Below are 22,774 nucleotides of genomic sequence, written 5' to 3' on the forward strand. Positions count from 1 at the left end.
CTTGTCTGAGAGGGAAATTGTCATACTTGTTTTAGGGGAAAAGAGAAATATCAATTATGGAAAATTAAAGCTTTTTAATTAAATATTTTCTTATGCTTTGTAAAGAACAGTTTTCTTTTCTTCCCACTTGTTCCCATGTAACTGAGTTCCTTTTATTTTAGTTCTGCTTCATAAACACCAGAGTCAAATAATTCAAGTGCAAGGGAAAACCTTTTATATCAAAATCTGTTTCATGTAGTGACAGCAAAATGTCAGATGCAGAAGTATCCCTTGAACCCTAAAATGTCATGTACTGTAGTGCTTGGATAGTGTGGAGGTTGTTTGGTCCAAACCAGAAGAGTTTTAGCATGCGTCTGCTACCTGATTTCTTGGCGGCTGCCAGAACTTCACATACTTGGTTAAAGTTTGAGTACTTACAACTGGAAGTAAACGTGGGTTTCTGCATTGTTTTGTTTTTTCATGGAGCTCTGAAGGGACGCCTTTCATCAGTAATTTACAGATCACAAGTAGTTAAGTTGCATACAAGATCTCCATCCTTGGAGATTTTTGAAACTTGATGGGACAAGGCCCTGAGCCAGCCTGTTCTGCTGTTGAAGTTAGACCTACTTTGGGCAAGAGGTCAGACTAGAGACTTCCAGAGGTCTCTTCCAACCTAAGTGTTTCTGTGACTTTGTGTGGCTAATTGGCTATATTTCTAATTAACAAAATTATCAGTGAAATCACAAAGTTTTAGTAGGGTATTTTTGTGTCTCTCTAAATCCCTTTGAATGTAGATAGTGAATAGATATTCATTCAAAAGATAGTCATTATCCCTAGTACATTATGAACTAGGTTTATGACAAATGTCCAACTGTGTATGAAGTCAACTGATAGAAAGGAACAAAGGGATTTTTTATTGTTTTCCAGTGATGTTGAGAGGTATTTACAACTTAGCCTAAGTAACAGAGTTACAACTTTATAGTTTGTTTATAGTTCACAAATCTAGAGGTTTCTATTATAGATGTCACTGCTGCTGTTTGTTATAGCATCAAAACCACGTTAGCTAATTTGCTGGCACTTAAAATATGACAAATTTTTAATTAGTGCCATTAACAGATGAGTTCCAGAGGAAGCGTGTGCTCATTCACGATGACAGACTTTTGATTAATGACAGCACTAGTCTGTCTTTGAATTCTGCACTCCAGATTTTGGTGAGAGCAGGAAGTTATCCACATAACCTATGTGAATTCCTCTGTATTTTTCAGGATTCATGGGGATGCAGTTTGGAAGCTGCTTCTGAGTATAACCATAATCAGGAACAGGACATAGAGCATTTCCAAACTTCAAGTGACAAAAGATTTCAAACTGACAGACAAACAGAAGCAGTCAAGACTAAGGAGCTTTTAGAGTCAAGCTTACAAGAAGTCATGCCATTATATAGAGCTGATCTTTCTGATAGTTGTCTGCTGAAGGATACGCAGTCTCAATCTTTGAGTACCGCTCAAACACCTATCTGCACCCAACATCAGACAGTTGCAACTAGTCATTCTGATGGTGGTGTTGAACTTCACCCGTCTATGCAGAAGGAGAGAGACACATATGCAATGAGGTCTGCAGCAGCAGAAGTCCATTTACCAGCTCAGAAGAAGCTGTCTATGGAAGAGTGTTCTGACGAAACGCCTAAGCAAATTACTTCTATCACCTTTTCATCCCGAAAACGTTTGCAGTCACCATTGACTTCCATGGTCCTCAGCAGCAGTCTTACAAGAGATGGTCTTGATGGGATAATGCCTTTGGAGGTGGACTCAGCTAGCACTGAGGAACGGAGCCATGACAGACAACGCTGGGAAAGATCTAAGACCTGTTCTCCTTCGAGTCCAATGCTTGCTGGCTCAGTATCTAACGAGATTGCTTTTATTGCTGAGAAAGACAGGTTTCATCATGTCTCTGCTGACAGTGAGAGAGTTGGAGCTTATCAAGAAACAGACTGTTTGTCAGATCAGGATTCTGTAAGCATCCATGCTGATAAGAGACAGACCCTTAGTGCAAAAAATTCTGATGTTCTACCTCAAGATGTGACTGAATTGGGCAGGCGTAGTGCCAGACTCGTGGGGCTTGACTGCAATATAAAATTCAGTCAAGAAATGAGCAGATTTAACGAACCCTATTCTATAAGCTCTTACCAGCAGGAGAAGAGCAGCCCACCTGGACACAACCAATTGTGTGAGAGCTTAGAAGGTTCAGATCCAGCTGTACAAACTGATCTGCTGAAGGGCCATACTACATTATTGGAAGAAGAGAAGAAAAGTCTTTCTGATGAAGTACCTCTCATTCAGAAAAAGGTTGTGAGAGAGCAAATCAGTATGTCTCACCATTCATCTATGGATGAGATTTTATCCACCACGTCTGTATCTCCTTCATCACCAACTAAGAAAGTACTGTCTTGTGTCCACATAACTCTTTCCTCAAAGTGTAATAACTCAGAGCTGCATAGTGACTTGAATACTGAAAATGAGATGGGATCGTGGGATAAGCCTGAAGTTAATACTCAACCAGTGTCTTTAAAAACTCCGGAAACTTTAATAGAAGCTGTTTCTAAATTATCAGCTGCTGACTTTGTTCCAGAAGATCAAAGACCTTCATCCTTCCCACTGGCAGTGCCTTCAGCAGATCCCTGCCTAGTGCCTTCCTCTGTTACAAGCACAGCAGGGCAAGAGCTGCCTCTGCAAAGCAGTGAGAGACCACAAGGTACTGTTCTGGGTGCAGGGGAGTGTAATCTGAAGAATATCTTCAACTCTGTAGTTCCTCCAAAAACTGGGAAAAGTACTTCTGATGCTACCACTCAGATAACAACAGAAAGTCCTGAAAAAACAACCTTTTCAGCAGAAATTTATATTAATTCACAAGACTGTGAAAAGGCTGTCCACCAATCATCTCTCCAGAAAGCACATGAACTTCCCAACAATACAACTTCATCTCATAACAAGATTTCCTCTTTCCCAAGGCAGGGTGGTGAGCAAATTAGTCTCTTATATGTATATGTAGACTTTCATCTATTCAAGTTCAAGATATTTATAGGTATTATAACCCAAAACCGAACCCAGCTTTTTTGGTGGAAGTAACATTCTTGAATGATTTTGATGTTTAATGTTGCTCATGTGTGGAAAAAACCCAACCCTTAAACTTGGGCTCTACAGTCTTGTGGGTTGGGAGTTGTATAAATACAGTTGTAGTTCGATTCAGATTTTTCTGGAACTGAATATGTTGGGTACAAGTCTGGTTTGAGAAAATTTTCTGACCTTTGTTTCTAGATAATTTGATTTGGTTCACTTCTTAGAGTTTATCAAGAGATATGGCTGATTACTGATTTACTCTCTACTCAAGGTAGTACAAGAGCTTAGAGGAGACTATGCACGTCACAGTTTTCTATAGAATAAAATAGAAAATGTGGTGGGCTTTTAAATCTGTTGGTGGAGGGATGTGGATGTTGCACAGTAGTTTCCCACAGTGGTGTCTTATACTACTTACGTGTGTAGACTTGTGTAGTTTTCAATTTTTCATGGGCTCCAGGCTTTCTATCTCTGTTCTCAAGGTGTTTAAAATAGTATGAATTGAGAGTGCAGATTCCTTCGTTGTATCAGAGTGCAAAAAATACTTCAGCTATCTGATCGCTTCTCCTTTTTGCTATTAGAAGTCAGCTGATGTTCTGGTCCAAACAATTGCTGGAATACTGTGATGGCAGCACACTGTTTTTATTGACTTGACAGATATTCATGCTCATTTAAAATTGTTTCATTAAACATGGATCAGCTGGGAGCTATGTAGGTATATGAGTAATCTTTTTTTAAGTCAATGTTTGTCACCTTAGTCACCAGTTTAATACGGAGTAGGTAAGCCGTTTTTTCTAGTTAAGCCACAGTCAACTTTCTAACCATTGGGTGGTTATTAATTAAACAATTAATAATTGCAGTTTCTTTTCCTAAAGAATATGCTATCTCTCCAGATTTACCACAGTGAACATCTTCAGCAGTCTCCTTGGATCCTGAGGAGGATTAAAGAAGTCAGTATTAAAGCCTTCTTTAATTACTTTGCCTTCCATCCCCACAGATCAGCCCTTACTGCTGCCATATAAACCTTCTGGAAGTACCGGCATGTATTATGTTCCTTATGTAAAGGCAGGATCCAAAATTTCTCCAACTGGGTCAGAAACCAGTGTTGAGAGCTCTCGCTCAGGTACTTATTTATCTTAGGTCTTCCAAACACAAAATAATGGTTGTAGTTCATGGATCAAAACATATCTATTCTGTATGCAGAACTGTCTCAGTTGAGCTCTACTGTCCTACCCATTTAGAATGAATGTGTTGATTTTAATAGAAAAAATGTCTTTGTACGTGTTCACACCACTTTGTAACACCAAGATGTATGAGTCCTGACTGAAGGCTATGGTTTCAATTGCTTTGATGAAAGGGATGTTAGTATTATTCCATTCTGGAAGTGAAAAGAAAGAAGGCTCAATGTTTTACAGCTTGATAATTCTTTGGTTTCCTCTGGGAATTACTATTCAGTTTGGACTCTTTCATATCTCTGCCAGTTCTCCTTCTTTTTAGTTCCCTTATTTATGTACATTCTCTCTCTTTTTTTTCTTAATTTGGTATGTGTGCTTTCTGAAATACCTGCATAATACAACATGCATTTCAGATAATAGCTTTCCCAGTAGTGAATTCCTTTCCTCTGTGTTGGGGGATTCCAGTGTGGAAAGTGTTTCTATAAACAATGTAATTTGTAACTGTGGTTTAAAATATATATTCATCTCCTCCCCACGTCCTCCCATCGCCCAGTAAAAAACACTTCTCATTTACTGGAGGAAAGGATGGTCTGTGATTCATCAAGTTCTTTTGCTTTGCCTGCTGTTATTTTCCAGTTCTCTCCTATATGCAAAGAATGCATCACTTAAGCGTTATAGGTTTTATGTGCAGATTGTTTTCAGTCAGGGCTTTTTGACGTCCAAAGTTATTTGTAGACAAAACTAATATTACAGAGATGTCCAGTTCCTGACAGATGTGCCCCAGGGGAGTAGATTGATACAACAGTGACAGTAAGTGCACAGGTTAGTCATTGTAGCCACAAATTGTGCTTGTAATTGTTTATGCATCTCCGCTCATTACCTTTTTCCAGTCTGTCTGTCGTAATATGGTCAAAACGAGAGAAACAAATGTGATGCGAGTCTGTTGTTTTGCAGAAACTATGATGCTAGATATAAAAATTCAATATGCATATAAAGCAGTGCAAGATTCTAGAAAATGTACAGCAGAATTAAAAAATAAATTTGTTTTTTTAAACTCCCTGCTGCAGCTAGGATTCTTAGCTCAAAAGTAGTTGCTGAAGGAAACTGTGTTGAGTAAGTCTGCTGAATGTAACCAGGTGGTGTTGACAAGGACGATAAATCAGTTAGGGGCCATTTTAGGTTTCTAACATTAAGGGACAGCGATATGATAGTAAGAACTCTGCTGCTGTTGTCTTGTATTCTTGTTTAGAGGTTATACAGACCTACTGTAGTCTTTCAGTTTTTCTCCATTGCTATTCTGAGCTCAGAAAATGGATATTTACTTCAGTCAGTGAAAATGTCTGGAATTTTAATGTGAACAGGAGGGAGTCTGGACATTCCAAGTCCTGTATCTGGCTTCCTAGCAGACATGTCTAATGCTCATTTTCTTATGGTGTTCTCTGCTCATTAGTAGAACAGGTAAATTTTATCTCCCTCTTGGGGAAGAACCTTGTCACCAAAGATCGTGGAAAACAATATGGCGCAATACCTACTGTTGCTGTATTAGTCGCTAGAACTGCTCACTGGGGATCATGGTTGTTGGTTGGTGAAAAGACTGGTACTTGGATAACAGGCTTTCTTTCAGACATTGTCTTTGTTGTGAAATTTCTGTATCTGTTTTTCCTGCTTCCTCTTTTTGCTCATGATTGTAGCTCTCTTTCTCTGCAGGGTCAAATGATGCTCTTCCTCCAAGGTTTCCAGCAAATGTGCTTGGTTTAAGGGATGATAATCCTCCAGACAGTACGGCTCTGAAGCGTAAAAAAGCAATCTATAGTGAGAGGGCCAAGCCCAAGCTAGCCTGGACTGAGGAGCAAATGATACCACTGGAAGCTTCCCCAGGTAGTTAAAGTGTGTGTTTAATTTTGTGTGTGTTTTCATACACATGGAAGTAGAGCAAAAGAATTATGTTTTAGGATAGTATTGCTGATGATCTGCCTGAAGATGCTGAATTTGACTCATTTTCTCTTCCCCGTCTTTCTGCTTCTCCCTGCCTGCCCAAATACTTAAATTTGAGTGTTTGCTAGCATTCCAGTGGCCCCAGTGCTCATGGAGCCTTTGTAAGATATTTTGGGTTTTGTGGGGTGTGTTTATGTGGTTTTTTTCCCCCCACTTTTTTAAGGTACTCTTAAGTTTGTGAAGTGCAAAGTCTTCTTTAATTGTAGAAAATGACAGAAATTCCCTGGTAAATAAAAGCAGGCGGGATGGCTGTGTACACTGGGTTGGGGTTGTGTTCCTGCCCACAAATACACTGGTGTCTTGTGATGTCATGTAAAGTGTCTCTGTAATGTTGGTATTTAAATGAATTTTAATTTTATTTGACTGATGTCTCTTTCTTTCTCCCTTCTATTAACCTTGTTGGATGGTGCTCTGAGGTATGAAGGTCAGGGTTTACTACTATAGTAACCTATTTTAAGACTTTTATTTGTTGAGAATGCTGACAAAATGACATTACGCTGCGCTAATGATTTTAACACTGTATCTCATGACAGTAGCTAAAATTAGTCCTGATGGACACTCCTTTGTACAAAAACTTCATTTTGTGATTTTGAGTGGCTGATAAACTTCCTCAAGTCTGAGTAGGGATGAGGATTTTTGTTGTGTTTGAGAATTGCATCTTGTTCCTGGGCAGAAGTAACTGCAAACAGAAAATTGCTGAGTAGTTGCCATCTCTCCTAAATGCCGCTATTAATTCCTCGGGGAAGCTGTTTATTGCACAGTACAGTATTTTGCAACATGTGCTATATTAAACAAAGAGTGAGCAAATTGCAAGGAGGTAATAGAATTGTGGCTGTTAATGAGGGGTGGGACCTGAAACGTATGAACAGTGTAATGGATTCTGAATTAGAGAGTTCCTGCTCTCTTCTAGGCAGTCACATATACACAGTTTTTGGGAGCCCATTGATTTTTTTCTTAGTATCATGTAAACTTGTTATATGAAGACATTTAATGAAACAGATTTTTATGGAGTACCTCAGGGTGATTGTTGTTGTCCTTTTGAAGCAGGCAGCTCAATATGTCTGGGGTAAGGTCACCCCAGAGCTGTACTGATGCATTGATAGGGATTCCTTCTGATGATTTTAATTCTTCACTTTAGAAGGGGTTTTCTTTGAAGATTTTCTCTTCAGAATGGAGAGTTTTTGATATTTCCAGAAGATAATTTAGAATGATTGCATACAACACAGTGAACCTCATTATTTTACGTTCATTTTACTTTTTTTGGTAAATGTACATAGGGCCAATAGTTTAATTAATGCAACAATAAAGACAATGTTGTCATAACCTCATTTTTCTAATGGAAGAAATAATTCTGTGGGAGTGTTTATAAAAGGTAAGGATACAGAAACAAGTGGAGTTATGATGGAAAAATGCTTTTCTTCATTCACCGTAACTCAGAAGAAGAATGCTGGGTCATGGCGGTAGAGCTGAAGAAAGAGCGTGTGTATAGAAGCGAGCTCTCGGAAAAAGAATCTTCAGTAACAAACAAAATATCATGTTGGAGCAGAAATCGATGGATAGCTGTCTGGCTGAATAGCCTGGATAAAAATAAAAGGGGAACACAAGTGTTAATATAAAATTATCTAATAGTATTTTTCTGTAGCTGTGATGGTCTGAAGACACAGGCAAGAAAAGAACTGTAAGTAGAAATAATCTTTTGTTAAACCAACCAGTACAGCTGGAAATCTAAGCAAGCTTTCTGAAGAAAGGCTTGCATGTCTAAAATCTTCTGACTTCTTCAACTATATTTTTAGATGGTCTAATAAAAGATTACCTCTACCCACAGAGCTTGTCTAGAGTTTAAATTATGCAAGTTATGCATTTTTTTAAAAAAGTTTCTCTATATAAATTTATTTTTATTTTTTGCCTGTTTGCATTCCTTCCATTTTGTTGGTAATTTTTTAAAAATACAGAAATAGCAAAAATTCTGCATAGTATTCCCAAGCCTGATCTCATTTCTCAGGAGGATGTGGAGGAATCCTCTTACATGAGTATATAAACATTGACCTTGTATGGAAAGACAAATTCCTCCAGTTTCAGAGTTAGTGAGACTGGGTCTGGTTATGCTACTCATGATCTTGACATTACACTGAAGTGTGTGTGTGTTGGGAAGGGAAGGGATGTATAGAATGTAAGCAAAACAAGTGACTAAAATTAAGGTTTGGGAGGCAGTGTTACAGTATGAATACACACAGTCGTTAACTCTTCCTGAGCATCACTTGCATCACTTTTTCCCAGGTGGAATTGAGGCTTTATAAAAACATAGCTTGTGGTTCTTGATGGTATTTTCTTGAAGGTATTTTCCTCCCGGGGTAGGGAGAGGCTTGGTTGTGGGACTTGCCACCCTTTTGCTGAATTGGTGGCAAAGCTTGCTCAAATGAAGAAAGGAAGACCTGGTTTCCAGTTCTGTTTTCATCAGTAGATCACAATCATGGAAACAAAACAACAAAAACACAAACAAAACCCCAAATTTGAGAGAAATGTTGAAAGCTAGAGTAAAACTAGTGTGAGCGTGATTCCTGCCATTAATGGAGCTTGATATGCATTTGCTGACAGCTCCCTGTTACCTAGTCACTGCTGTTATCATTAGTAAATGGACTGTTCTTTTTTTTGGATTGACTTTTTAATTTATATTAAAGCCATTACTTCTCTGTAAGGCATCTTTAAATGACATACTTGGCTAAAATGGCATGGGGAATATCTTTCAGTAAGCATAGAGACTTGGGAAATCCTTCTGGCACTAGCATCTATAATCCCTGCTTTCTGCCTTGATGGATCATCGTATAACTCAGCCCATTATACAAAGAACATAACATGAGACACATTTTTACTTTTTAAAATTTGGTTGGGTTTGTTTTTTTTTTTTTACAGTATATTACAAAAGGCTTTAAAATTATTTTGGAGTATATTCCTGCTAGCACATACTGCATGCATACTTAATGTATGTCTATTACAAATAAGTTTATAATTGGATTTTGGCATATAGTCCTTTATAATTTCAGATGTTAGTGTATTCTGGGGGGATTTCACTGCTGCTGTGAACTAAAATGTGTCATCTGAGCTTGAAAGCAAAGCAGGGCTGCATCTCAGTGTGCTATCAGAGATGGTTCTAGGAGCTGTAAAGACAGCTATATTGGCTGTCTTACATGTAGTGCTATTCTGAGTTAGGTAAGAGGTAATGTTCGGACATAGCCTTAGGGGACATTTGTACTTCCTGGGCATTTGTCTGAATAAAAGGCAAAATGAGTTGTGGCTGCCTGTTAGGAGTTTCCACAATATAAATGCTCAGTCCAAATTTTCGTCTGTTGTTGTATACCTGTGGTGATACCTGTGGTGTATCAAGATTCCTCCTTCAGATTCAGTTGGATATAATATTCTCTTGGATTCCATGTTGCATATGATAGAAAATATTATTTATGTAAGTCCAGAGGAGGCCACGAGGATTATCAGAGGGCTGGAGCACCTCTGCTTTGGAGACAGGCTGAGAGAGTTGGGGTTGTTTAGCCTGGAGAAGAGAAGGCTCTGGGGAGACCTAATTGCAGCTTACCAGTATCTAAAGGGGCTACAGGAAAGCTGGAGAAGCGCTGGTGAAAAGGGCAGGGAGTGACAGGCCAAGGGGAATGGCCTGAAGCTGCAGGAGGGGAGATGGAGATGAGATGTGAGGCAGAAATCCTTCCCTGTGAGGGTGCTGAGGCCCTGGCCCAGGTTGCCCAGAGAAGCTGTGGCTGCCCCTGGCTCCCTGGCAGTGTTCAAGGCCAGGTTGGATGGGGCTTTGGGCAACCTGGGCTAGTGGAGGGTGTCCCTGCCCATGGCAGGGGGTGGGACTAGATGGGCTGGGAGGTCCCTTCCAACCCAAACCAGTCTGGGATTCTATGTACTTTTAATAATGCTGAAGCTTCATTTCCAAGTTTGTTGCATTTCGGGAATGAGTACAGTGATTCCCGCTTTTAATCCTTGGAAGTGATTGGAAGATGTTAGGATGAAAATCACCCTAAGATGTGCAGTTTGCTACTTACTTCCCTGTAAAGAAGCAAAAATTTAAAGTGTTTTCTTCTCTTCTAGAACACACAGATCATTTGAAATCTGTAAAAACCACTCATTCGGTCTTCAAATCTGCACAGTTCTACCTTCACCATCCGATGCCCAGGTGTGAGAGCTACTTCCTGTCCAACAGCGAGCTGTCAGAAGACAGTTCTGGGATTGGACATGCTAGACCTTCCTCAAGGGCCGTCCTGCAGAATTGGAAAAAAGCACATAGTCATCAACGTGTTTTCTCTGTTCATCATAAAAAAGATGGTGAAAATGAATTCTTTCCACTCACTGCAGAAGCAGATAACAGCAAGATCGAGGATCTAAATGTCAGCATATCTTTGGGGAATGAAACATCAGGGAAGGACCTACTTCAACATGGCAGAAGAGAAGCAGAACAAAAAGCAACTAGATATTATCCTGATACATGTAGCCAAACCACCCGCCTTAATGAGAATGTGGACAAAGGTCTGCCACTGAGACAGAGAACCTACTCCAGTGGTAGCTTAGATGAACTCTGGATTAAGTTTCTGGAGTGCCAGAAGAGACATCAGCACCATGGTTGTAGGAGTAACGGTGAGCTGTCCCTTGTTGAACGCCTTGATCGATTGGCCAGGGTCCTTCAGAATCCCATTAAGCATACACTAATACCAACAAAATCTGAAAAGAATGTTTCTGAAAAAAAAAATAAGGGAAGAGAGCAGAAGAAAATAAGATTGCCAGAAAAGAGTATGTCTGAAAGTACCTTTGAGTCTAATGCAACACATGTTGAAGAAAGACCGCATACCACCCATGATAAAAACAGTTTTGCTGAGCTCAGGAAAAATAGGTCAGGAGAAAAAATTATCTGCCACATGAAGAAAATTTTGGAGCACCAGCCATACTTGGAAACTCCTAGTGACACTTCTTCAGAGACAAGGCTTAGTAGAGGTCATGGCACCACGATCAGTTCCACCACCTCTGAATCAGATGTTGTGACCCAAACGGAGATGGAAACTGCTACTCAGACTGAGGTGAGCAGTTCCATTTCCACCATTGACACTGCCAGGCTGATTAGGGCTTTTGGGCATGAAAGAGTGTGGGTGTCACCAAGACTCTCCCAGCTTTATTGTACCATCAACCACCAGAAAAATCGTTTTAGAAAGTGGGACAAGGGAAGTGGCAAAGCAACGGGTGTAGAATATCCAAAGGTTGCTTCCGAAAGACACAGGAAAAGGAAAGAGATCCAGGTATGTGGTCAGTTAGACCAAATGACAATTTTAACTGATCCTTATAGGAACTCTTAAACTGCTGTACCATAGTAGAATTTGTTATTTGGAGAATAATTTAAAATTTCTCAGAGTGTGTTGTTTATATGGTAGGCTTCTGTCTTTGATCTAAGTAGCTCAAACAAGTCTCTATGCCTTTCCAGGAAAAAGGCGAGATCAAAATATCTTAAAACATCAATTGTGCTTTCTTTACCTTTGTTCTTATTTGTCTTTTTTCTCTTTCTTTATTTGTCTTGTCTTTTGTAAATTTTGACTGCATATTGCTACCTGAATATCTCTGGGCAGCAATAAATAGCACTTCGTAAAAATTGTAAATTATTATTTGAATTTTCTTACTCTTGGTCTACTGGAACAGGTTGCCCAGAGAGGTTGTGGAGGCCCCATCCCTGGAAGTGTTTAAGACCAGGTTGGATGAAGCTTTGGGGAACGTGGTCTAGTGGAGGGTGTCCCTGCCTGCAGCAGGGGGGTTGGAACTTGATGATCTTTGAGGTCCCTTCCAACTCAAACCATTCTATGATTCTATGATTCTACTTTAAATGTTGGAATTATTTTGTCTTGCTGAGTGTTGATTGTAAGCTTCTTGAATTTCTGTATTTGGCAGCTTAGACGTATGAAGACCAAGTCTGGGCCCTAAGGATTCTAGGTGAAAAGTCTGGAGTCAAGCTGTTTTAAAGTGGAGAAAATCTTTCTGATTACTTAAGTTGAATTTGGCCATTGCCCTTTGGAAGAGAAATGAAAATTAATTTCCTGAAAGGGGTCCTTGACATGGATTTGGTGATTATAGAAAGAAATTACAGAGCTTTGGTGTTCTGTAATATACATTAACGCTGAAAAGCACAGGAACAAGCGAGAAATATTTCTTTTTTTCATATTACTAGAGGAAGGTGGTAGTGTTATCATTACTAATAAATTTCATTGAAATGAGTTAGGGTTTGCTTTTTTTTTTTTACTAGAAACAACTCAAACTTGGTCTGTATGTCAAGTAAGCTAATGAATACATGTTTGGGGAAGAAATAGTCTTTTTCGAGACTATGAATGGTTTTAAAAATATTTTATTTAAAGATAAAAAAATTATCATAAACTTTGCAACATTAGGACCATTAATCAGAACACTGACCATTTAACCATGAAATTAGGATCCAACATTTCTTTCATGGTTATAGTATTTAGGAGATGATTTTATTCTATATTCCGTGCATAAGACTAATCTTTCAATGTCTGTTTGGACCTTAAAACCAACATCTAGTCCTTTGCCTGTTAAAATCACTCATGAGATAACAGACCGCAATAATACTTATATGAGGATAAAGGTTCACTGTTCCAGGTGCTTGATGTTGCATTGAACCCATATGGCTTTAGAAAGTAGTATCCTTTATCTGCTGATGTAGTGTTCATTTTTAAATATTTATAGAGACACATGACCCGCCTCAAATAAGGAAAGAAAATTGATGGCAAAATGGTGAACTTAATTTTAAAATCCAAATGTTGGTAATATCTGTGATGCTTGGCAGAAGAGAAATCAAGATTTATTTATTTTTCTTAGTTGTAAATATCTGTGGTTCAGAGACAGATATTTATTTATAGCAGGAGCCCTACTCCTAGAGAGACTGCTGTACGAATCTTTCAGGCAAGTGCTGCGTTTTGTAGCTCAGATTTTTTTATGAGAGCCTATTGTCAGCTCTGCTTCCAGAAAACTTGGTTACAGCTTTTTTTATTTATAGATGCTGAACCCATCCCAGAAGGTTTTTATCTATTCCAGTTTCTGTTATTTCTGAAGCGCTCTTCAAGCTGCCATCTGGTAGCAGGTACAAAGCTAAAGGTTGCGCTATTCAACTGCTGAAGGGCTTTGAAAGCACTGCACTGAGTATTCTAGTCCAAATAGGAATATTCATGTCAATATTCAGTATTGAATGGTGGCTTATATTTATTTCTGCGGGCTGATATGCATGTGCATGTAAATGACTTATCTTGAGTTTATTTTTTTTCCTTACTTTATACTGTCTTCCCTTTTGCTGAGCACATATTCAAATTTGCTTCTATTCTCTGAAAGAAGATACATATCTACTACATCTGTCTAGTGCACTCTAGTAGAGCTGAAATAGCTTTATGAAGCTAAAAACCAGTTCTTGTCAGTATGCATGAGAGTAAAAACTGCTTCCTTTCAATGTTGAAATTGTTTTGCATTGCAGGGGTGATAGCAGAGGTTCAATAAAAAAGTAATAAAAAAGCCTCTGTTCATTTCCACCGTGGCTAGCGTTATGAGTTACTAATGGGATACTAATTGCTATGATCAAGGAAAAAAAAAAATCTGTTTCATAATTAAAGTTTAAATTCAATGGAGTTGCAGAGATTGGTCTGTGCTGCACTGTTGGATTTGAAGCCTGGGGAAGCACTGTCGGTTAATTGCTGTTAATAAAGCACTAACCTTCTCTGTATTTTATATAACCAAAAAGCTTGTGGACTAGATGCATTACACTTACAGAGTATATTCCTTTTCAAATGGCTGTAAAGTTATAATGTGTCATAAAATATAAATTTATTATAACAAAGGTGCTGCTTGCATCCCTGCAGCTGGAACTTCTGTTTGGGTGAATGGTGAAGATGTGAAACTAGCGTTTTGCCTAAGCCGTGATCTTACCACATCTCTCCTTTTTCTTGTTTTTGTTGAGTTGAGTTTTCTCCACCTGGAGAACTTTGCGTAATGAGCATCACAGGGTGAGAGAACTTGCCCTGTTTTGAAAGGACTTTGCTCCTCCATGCCAATAGTACAGAACTAGAGATCAATGTGAATTTACAAAGGAATGTGTTTATCTTTCAAGACAGTTTGTCCCTCCAGCAAACCCAGCAGCCTTGAAAGGCTTTTGGTTTGAGAGGGTAGGAATATAGGATTCAGCTTAGATGTTTATTCTCCCTCTTTCCATAGCAGAAATATTTCACACTTTGCGGTCTTTCATGAAAGTACAGCCAATAAATGATCTTGCCACAGCAAAGGGGTTCTATAAGGCTGCCTCGACAGGCCACATTGGCTCATGAACTTTGGACACACGACTTGGAGAATGCCCAGCACTGAACAGAATCTGATCAAGGGCAGGCTCTTGCCCACAGAAACTGTGCGCTCTTCTTGCTAGAACGGGATGTAGAAAGTGCACTGGTGCATGAGGATAAAGTCGAGGCTGACTGTTGTGTGGCGTAGCAGTGAGACACTGATCAGTCTGTGATAAATGTCCAAATAACGGTAGAATCAAGGTACAACAAGTCAAGTGATGACTATAACTTTTTTTGCTCTTTAAAATCTGCTTTCTGTTCATTTTGGTTAGTATTTCAGGAATTTCTGTTCTCTTGCATGTGGTTTCTTTTTTTTTTTTTTTTCTAGAATGCAATCTCCCTTTCATCGGATTCAGCTTCTGCAAGCAGCAGCTCTTGGGGACCAAGCTCTGCTCTTAGTAACAAGCGACAGACACGGATGTTAAACAAAGGTATCCAAGCAGGTGAGTTGTTGAATTCCAGACTTGTCTTTTCTGTATTTGCTTCTGCCTTTCATCTCTTTGGAAACCGTTCTCCAAAGTCTGTTGCGTGTTTCTGGTGATGGGTATGTACGCACAGCATTCTTCAAATTCACTTCAAATGCTTTTAGGAGAGATGTTACGTTCTAATTAAAATGAGCCATTGCATGGCCTTTCTTGGTCTGCTTGAGTAGTAGCCAGTTTTTTTACTCGTAGGTTTTACTAACCTAAGCTTTTGATCCATTTTAATAGTAAAGGTCGACTAACTGTATTTTTTTTATATATTGTTTTCTCCACAAGACATCTGTTACTCACAGAACGTATTTTGTAGGCATATGCTATTTCAGAAGGCAACTACAGTGTTTCATATTCTTCTTGGTAATATTTTGGATGTTATATTCTATTTAAAACATAAGCTGATCCTGGACTGATGCAGTTCTGCATTCGGGTATTTCTGGTGGCAATTATCAGTTTCTTCATTGCTTTCATTTACATGCCAAGTTCCCATCATCGGATTGAGTAGTGGCTTTGTTTTATTCATCAGACATATCAATTATTTATTTATTACTGCTTTTTTTTATGTGCAAGTGGATTGAATCAGAAAAGTATTTTCATGGCTTGTTTTCGAGATTGTGTTATGACTTTTTGAATGTTAGTTGACACCTTCCACTTCATATGTTTCTGCTAAATATTTGTGGTGGTGTTTCTGTTAAATATTTGTAGTGCTGTGAGCAACCCAGTCTTCTATAGTTAAAACATAGTTTTGGATAGGATGCACTGGATAAAGTAACAGGTCCAGAAAAATCTGCAGTTCCATTTTCCAAAATGTAGAGCTGTATGTTGACCTGCCATTGTGTCTTTCAGCAGCATATTTGGAATTGAGTCTTCAGAGAATCAACAGAGAATCAACTCAGCATATATATAAATATATATGTATATGCTTGTTTTGCTTGGGATGTTTGGTTTTAATTTAATTTTACTCAGATTATCGTATAGTAACAATCCCGAGTCACTATAAACTCTCCTTGAATTGAAAGTGGGAATATAAAAGATTTTGCCTTTTGAAGGTGGGATAAAGAATGTGGTTCTTCAGGTTCGAAGTAAAAATTGAGGGTCGCCCCCTGAACTATGCATGTCACACGTGCTGATGTTAAAGTAGTTCCAGCTGCTCTGGAATAAGATGTTACTGCTTCATTTTCAACTACAGGAGACTTGGAGATTGTGAACAGTGCAACTAAGAAAAACACTCGAGATGTTGGTGTGACTTTTCCTACTCCAAGATCTAGCCAGCCAAATCAACGACCACGGGAACCCTGGCATTGTGTTGGTGGTATTTTTGGAGAGTCAGATGGTATGGTCACAGATCATCAGGCAGCAGGAAGCAAGGGTAAGCAGAAGGGACAGCCAGGCAGTTTTTTCATGGAGAAAAGGATGAAAAGGAGCAGAGTGCATTTACCACAAGGTCAGTCCAAAATACGCTTTCTGTACAGCAAAGCTGTACATCTCAACAGCAACCAGCAAAATACATGAGTAGGATTAGCTAGGTCGTAGAATAGTCTGTCACTAGTACAGTCAGTTTTTATTCTGTTTTTAATCAAAGAATTTTAAACAAAACCACTGGGTCAAGTGAGCTCTCTAGTGCTCTGTTATGATGGCATTTTCAATCAAGCTGTTAGATGCAACCTAGCCAGTAAAGGTAGTAAATAGGAAGCAATGAATAAGGCAAGGAAAGATGAATGGGATGGGAATCATGTAGATACTTAATTTTGATTTTTCAAGGTATAAAATGTTCTGTTAAACTCTGAGTCACTGGAAGTTGTACTCACTGTTTCATGTACTGAGGCTTCAAAGAACAAGTATTTTTTTCAGGAGTACTTGTGGGAAGATTGTGGTACCAGAAGAACTAGACTCATCTCCCTCTCTTAGCTAGAGTTGCATTTTTGGACTGATGGTGTAGCCTCCTGACTCTTTCTTTTTTTTTTTTTCTTTTTTTTTTTAAATTTCCCATCCATCTTCACAATGTCATGATTAAATGTTTAAAAATGTTTTCCTTAGTCATCGTTGTTGTTGTAGTGACAAATCTCTCTCATACCAGTTTAATTTAGAATATCTGCTCACAGTACAAGCTGATGTATTCAAATCACATTATGTATGTAAATTGTGAGTAATCTAATTCTTGTATACACATTTAACATTTGGAAGATGTAAAGCTTTTGATCTTCAAAAATATCTATAAAAAGCCGTAGGGCTTAAGACAGCACAGAGGCTTCTTAAAAATTTGTAATTACTGATAAATAACTATTCTTTCTATAAGAGAGAAACTTGCAAACTAAGCCATTTTGTGCTTTTTCAAAAGTGTTAATAAAGAATTGCTGGTTTTCTGACACTTGGCAAAGGAATTCTGATACAGAGTCCCACTGTTATTAAACCAAAGTGAGTATTTACCACCATGTTAGGCCACTGATTGAGTTTAGCTTCGACTTTGGGCATTGTCGTGGTTTAACCCCAGCTGGCAGCTCAGCACCACCCAGCCACCCACTCACTCCCCTGCGGCGGGATGGAGGAGAGAATAAGAAGGGTAAAAGACAGAAAACTCCTGGGTTGAGATAAAGACAGTTTAATAGGTAAAGCAAAAGCTGTGCACAAGCAAAGCAAACCAAGGAATTCATTCCCCACTTCCCATGGCAGGCAGGTGTTCGGCCATCCCCAGGAAAGCAGGGCTTCATCACACGTAATGGTGACTTGGGAAGACAAACGCCATCGCTCCGAACGTCCCTCCCTTCCTCCTCCTTCCCCCTAGTTTTATTGCTGAGCATGACGCCATATGGTATGGAATATCGCTTTGGTCCCGGCCGTGTGCCCTCCCAACTCCTTGTGCACCCCCAGCCCACTCGCTGGTGGGGTGGTGTGAGGAGCAGAACAGCCCTTGGCTCTGTGTGAGCGCTGCTCAGCAGGAACGAAAACACCCCTGTGTTACCAGCACTGTTTCCAGCACAAATCCAAAACACAGCCCCATACCAGCTACTGTGAAGAAAATTAACTCCATCCCAGCCCAAACCACCACAACCATAAAGGACCATAGATGGGGATGGGAAATAGGCGCATGTGTTGTCTACAAATTTTTACTCTCTTCCGTGGTCTTTTAACAGGGCTTTCATGGTTTGTCCAAGCAGAAGACTTGAAATCTGAATCCAGAAAAGAAAACCATTCCAATGTCTTTACTGGTCCCGGTCCTTCTTGGTTTGAACCATTGACCAGCACAAAGCCCTGGAGAGAGCCTCTCCGAGAGAAGAACTGTCAGGAGCAGCAGCGCAGCACCGTGATTCAGCCAGCAGTTCCAGAAAGAGATGCTGAGAACAGGGCCTCCCGGCCGTTTGTGAAGCTTACGCTACAGGTAAAGGCGTGCTGTACTATCAGGCTGCTGGGATCTCAGCAGGATTTCAGGAGTAGTGCTGAATCTTGTGGAAACACAGTTCGTTCCTTTTTTATTTGTTGTTTTTGTTATTTCACCTTTATAATCAGTAGAAGCCAACATGTTACAGACTACTCCTGCTTAAAAATCAAAAACCATCCAAGAAAACCAAGGAATGTGTCAGCCCTGTTTGGTTTCAGTTATCTGACTTTCCACAATATGGTAATATATTTGAATTGACCTAATATTTTAGGGCTTAAATCATTTGGCTTCAGGAACTAGAGGGATTGTAGCTGAAGTAGTGTCAAGTCCTACTTGCTTCCATGCAGAAATAATTTTGAGAGATGTATGTAGTATGTGATTAAAATAGGCTCTAATTCATACAGAATAAACAGTGTATGTACCTATATATACATACGCATGCATATACAGTATACACTTTAGATCAGGTGTGATCACTCAGTATCTGTGGAAAAATACAGATGTAGTGTACAGAAATATTTTTGAAAAAGCTCATCCGCAGCAAGTGAAATCTAAATTAGGAAGTGCTAATTTAGGTGCGCTTTGGAAGTTTCTTTAAGTTCACTTGCATTTGCTCACGTGTTCAGAGACTGCCCTGTGCTGGAAATTGAAGCGTGGCAAGCAGAGGTATCAGGAGATGGCTTTCAAAATTCCCCTTCTGATCCAAAATGAATTGCTGATGTTGATGTGCCCACTGATTTTATAGCAAGGGAGACTGTAATAAGTTACAGAATCACCTATCCCGTGGGCTCAACTTTGTTAAAGTTGCTGTGCTGTTTTGAGGAAAGGTTTGTGTCCCTTTTGCTAATTTTTTTAGCAATTTTTTTTTCTTTCTGGCCAGTTAGTTTTCTGATTCTTGACAAATAGTTTGTTAAGGATCTCTGAGGATCTCCCCAGCATTAAGGATACAAGATTTTGTGTTATACCAAATACTACTTTGATGGGATTTTTTTTTCCATGCTTTCGTAATGCTGTTAGATGTTTTGATTATTCCCTTCCAGCTGTAGGGAGACAGTCTGGCCACTTCAGACTTTGTTTTGTGTCATCCCATCTTAGGAGGCTCTTGCAGTGCATCGCCCTGATTTCATCTCCCGCTCTGGAGAACGTGTGAAGCATCTGAAGCTTGTAATGGAGGAAAGGAGGATACAGAGTGTACTGCAGTCTGAACGAGAAGAGCTATTTAATCCTCCGGAGAAAAGGAAGGGCTACAGGAACGCAAGTCACATTCTGTCTGACAGAGGTACCTTCATGGTTCTGCTCTTTATGTTCTATAGGAATTAATGAATTTCCATATTATACTTAAGGGTGTGTGTATTTTCAATAAAAGTATTACAATTATTTAACAATATTGTCTATAAGAATCCATAATTTATAAAGTAGTCATATTGCTGCAGTAGTATTCTTTGTGAGAAGTAGACTTGTTCACTGTTCTTTTTCTCAAAATTTTCCATTTAGGTTTTCTGATGAGAGAAAAGAGAAGAACAATCCCGAAGAGTGAAATGGTTCAAAGATCCAAACGGTAAGGTTAATAAAACTTTGTTTCAGGTAGGTAGGTGATCTGAGTAAATGGGTAGGAAAGATGGATGAATTGTATCGGCAGTCAAAGAATTGGCTGTTGCGGGTAACTCAGCTTTTTTAGCACAAGATGTAGACACATCAGAGGAAGAGGATTTCTCTAACTAAACCTGAGTATTCTGCTGCAGGACCTGCCATCCGAGCACTACAGCAAATTTTGCAATGCTGGACCCCAAAAGGAGAGGAAACGTAGGGTGTGGGCTGCTAGACTGTCTGTGTGGTTTCAAACATTAACAAACTAGATCATTGGTGCAGGAATTGAGCCCATTTCACCAAATGAAAGTAGCTTTATGTAAGAAATAACTACCCTCAAAGGAATACGGAGGCTTTTACCCTTGAAGAAAACCATCTTACGGTGGATTTGCCTTATTTTTCACTCAAGTAATTAATATATAAAATGCACAACACGCTAACAATGTATTAAACATTTGGAATACCTACGCTATAGAGAGAGCGTGTGAAGGTATAATAAAAAATGGCGTTCGCTGCAGCTAGATTCTGAAATGGTAGCGGGGACAAGAGGAGGTGGTTTGGAAGAGTACCAGTTGAGAAACAGCATAAATACTAAAAAGTAAATTAGAGACTCATGAAGTTGTCTGATACCTTGAAAAGTTCCATAAAAATACAATGATACTGTAAGTTATTTAGATTCAAAACAAAACAAAGGTCAAGAGTATATTCTGAGGCAAGGGATGTTTTAAGTAGTTGGGATTTCAGCGTATATGTAAGTGCTTTGTTGCACTGAAGTTTTGGAATGTACGTGCTACATGAAGGGAAGGGTTTGTGCTGTGTGAAAGGGACGATGCTGTAGGCCAGGACTGTTTCACAGCATCTTCATCGGTAGTAGCAATGGGATGGAGTGCACCTTGACAGGTTTGCTGGTAACACCAAACTGGGAGGACCAGTCAGTATGCTGGAGAGTAGGTCTGCAGTTTGTAGAGATCTCTGCAGGCTGGAGGAAGGGGCCAAGAGGAATCTCGTGAAGTTCAGTGACAAATCTCAAGTCTTATCCGTGGGACAGAACCGTCCCCCAAGGACACCCACCTTGGCAGTGTCTGAGGACAGACTGCCTGTGGAGTGCCCCTTCTGGAAAGGGCCTTGGGGGCCTGACAGCTGATGGACAGCACGTTGAAGATGAGTTGGCAGTATGCTCTTGCAGGGATGAAGGCCAGCTACATGCTGTATTTCGCATAGGTGGAGGGAAGTGGATATTCCCTCTGCTTGGCACTTGTGGGGCCACAGCTGGATCCTGTCTCCTGTTCTGGACAAGAGAGAGGTCAACAAAGTGGCCTGAGTCTGGTGGAGGCCACCAAGACAGTCAGGGGGCTGGAGCAGATGGTGCATGAGGAGAACCTGCAGAGGCTGGGTTTGTCTGGCCTGGGGAGGAGGAGGCTGAAGGTGAGGACCTGGCAGTGGTGCTTCCCTGCCAGACGAGGGATTTGGAGAAGGCAGAGGAAGTCTCTTCTTGGAGGTGCCCAGAGAGAGGACAAGCAGTGGTGGTGATGTGTGGCAGTAAGGAGAAATTTTAACTGGAGACGGGGAAATCTGTTTTTCCTGGAGAGGGTGGTGACGTGCTGGGGCAGGGCCCATAGGGGTGGTCGAGTCTCCATCCTTGGAAACAGTTCACAAGTTGATGGGATGAGGCCTGAACAACCTGATCTAGCCTTGACGTTAGCCCTGCTTCAAGCCGGAGGTTAGACTAGGTGACCTCCAGAGGTCCTTTCCAGCCTAAGTCACATTGTGATTCCACAAAATACCTACTGGATTATGCAATATATAAAATAGACCCCTTGATATATATGCTGGGAGAGTCCAAAAAGAATGTTTTATGTCTATAGCCTTTTGCATTTCAGAGTATTTTTAGGGCATTAATGGAGAGGTGGCAGAAGTGGTAATACGGTAAATATGTCAGTTCCCCAAGGAATGCATCTCCATGTGTTTTAGCTGAAGTAGAAGGATTCGGGTTTGGGTCACTTGGACTGTGACATCGATGTATCTGAACTCGTGTAATCACCGAAGTCAGCAGGACTTGTACGGAGATTGCTTCAGGCAGTCACACTTGGTGACTTTTTTTTTTGTTCTTGCTGCTTTCATGCTTCAGCTCTCAGTTGGAGCTGAGAAGTAATTTATTCTGTACCATTCTTTTGAAATCCACACCTATAATGAATGCAGAAGCTTCTTCTTTTTCTCTGTGAGGATATAAATGGAATTCTCATGGCAAATTAACTAGAGGTAATGAAAACAATTTTCAATTAATTTATCTACAGTTCTGCATTGCCCACTTCTTGTTCTAAACGTCTTTGTGGTGGGATGATTTGTGATGGTTGTGGGGAGCCCTAGAATGGTGGAAGCCTTTAGAGAATGATCTTTAAGGTCCCTTCCAACCCAAACCATTCTCTGATTCTGTAATGGTGAGATGGTAGTAAAGCAAAACCACAAATCTTGGCAGTATCCCTCCCCCATCCAGTAACAGATGCATAGACCTAGCACCCTCCGCTGCCTTCCAGCAAAGTGTAAGAGGAGTAAAATAAACATAAAAATGTGATTTATTTCCTCTTTTCTGTAGCGGTAATGTGGGTAGTGACGTTTTAGAAAAGATGACCTTCTAAGAGCACCTGCAGACAGAGTAGGAAAATAGGGATGCACAGCCAGGAAGGTCACTAGGAAT

General features: G+C 39.9%; 1 protein-coding gene across 10 annotated transcripts in view; it reads left to right on the plus strand.

Moving 5' to 3' along the window:
* Positions 1-22,774, plus strand: part of ALMS1 (ALMS1 centrosome and basal body associated protein) — a 78,423-nt gene that overhangs the window by 47,987 nt on the left and 7,662 nt on the right. The window contains exons 9-17 of one of the 10 annotated variants that reach the window (XM_054824244.1): positions 1,245-2,991; positions 4,087-4,212; positions 5,972-6,142; positions 10,361-11,556; positions 14,969-15,083; positions 16,306-16,560; positions 18,248-18,492; positions 19,588-19,771; positions 19,987-20,050. In XM_054824244.1, coding sequence (XP_054680219.1) covers positions 1,245-2,991; positions 4,087-4,212; positions 5,972-6,142; positions 10,361-11,556; positions 14,969-15,083; positions 16,306-16,560; positions 18,248-18,492; positions 19,588-19,771; positions 19,987-20,050 — 4,103 coding nt within the window. Of the gene's footprint in view, positions 1-1,244; positions 2,992-4,086; positions 4,213-5,971; positions 6,143-10,360; positions 11,557-14,968; positions 15,084-16,305; positions 16,561-17,454; positions 18,493-19,587; positions 19,772-19,986; positions 20,051-22,774 lie in introns of those variants that run through there. The other 9 variants (XM_054824245.1, XM_054824248.1, XM_054824249.1 and 6 more) reach the window with 9 other exon arrangements.

This window comes from Grus americana, chromosome 4, assembly GCF_028858705.1.
Source record: "Grus americana isolate bGruAme1 chromosome 4, bGruAme1.mat, whole genome shotgun sequence".
In the NCBI taxonomy this organism is placed as follows: Eukaryota; Metazoa; Chordata; class Aves; order Gruiformes; family Gruidae; genus Grus; species Grus americana.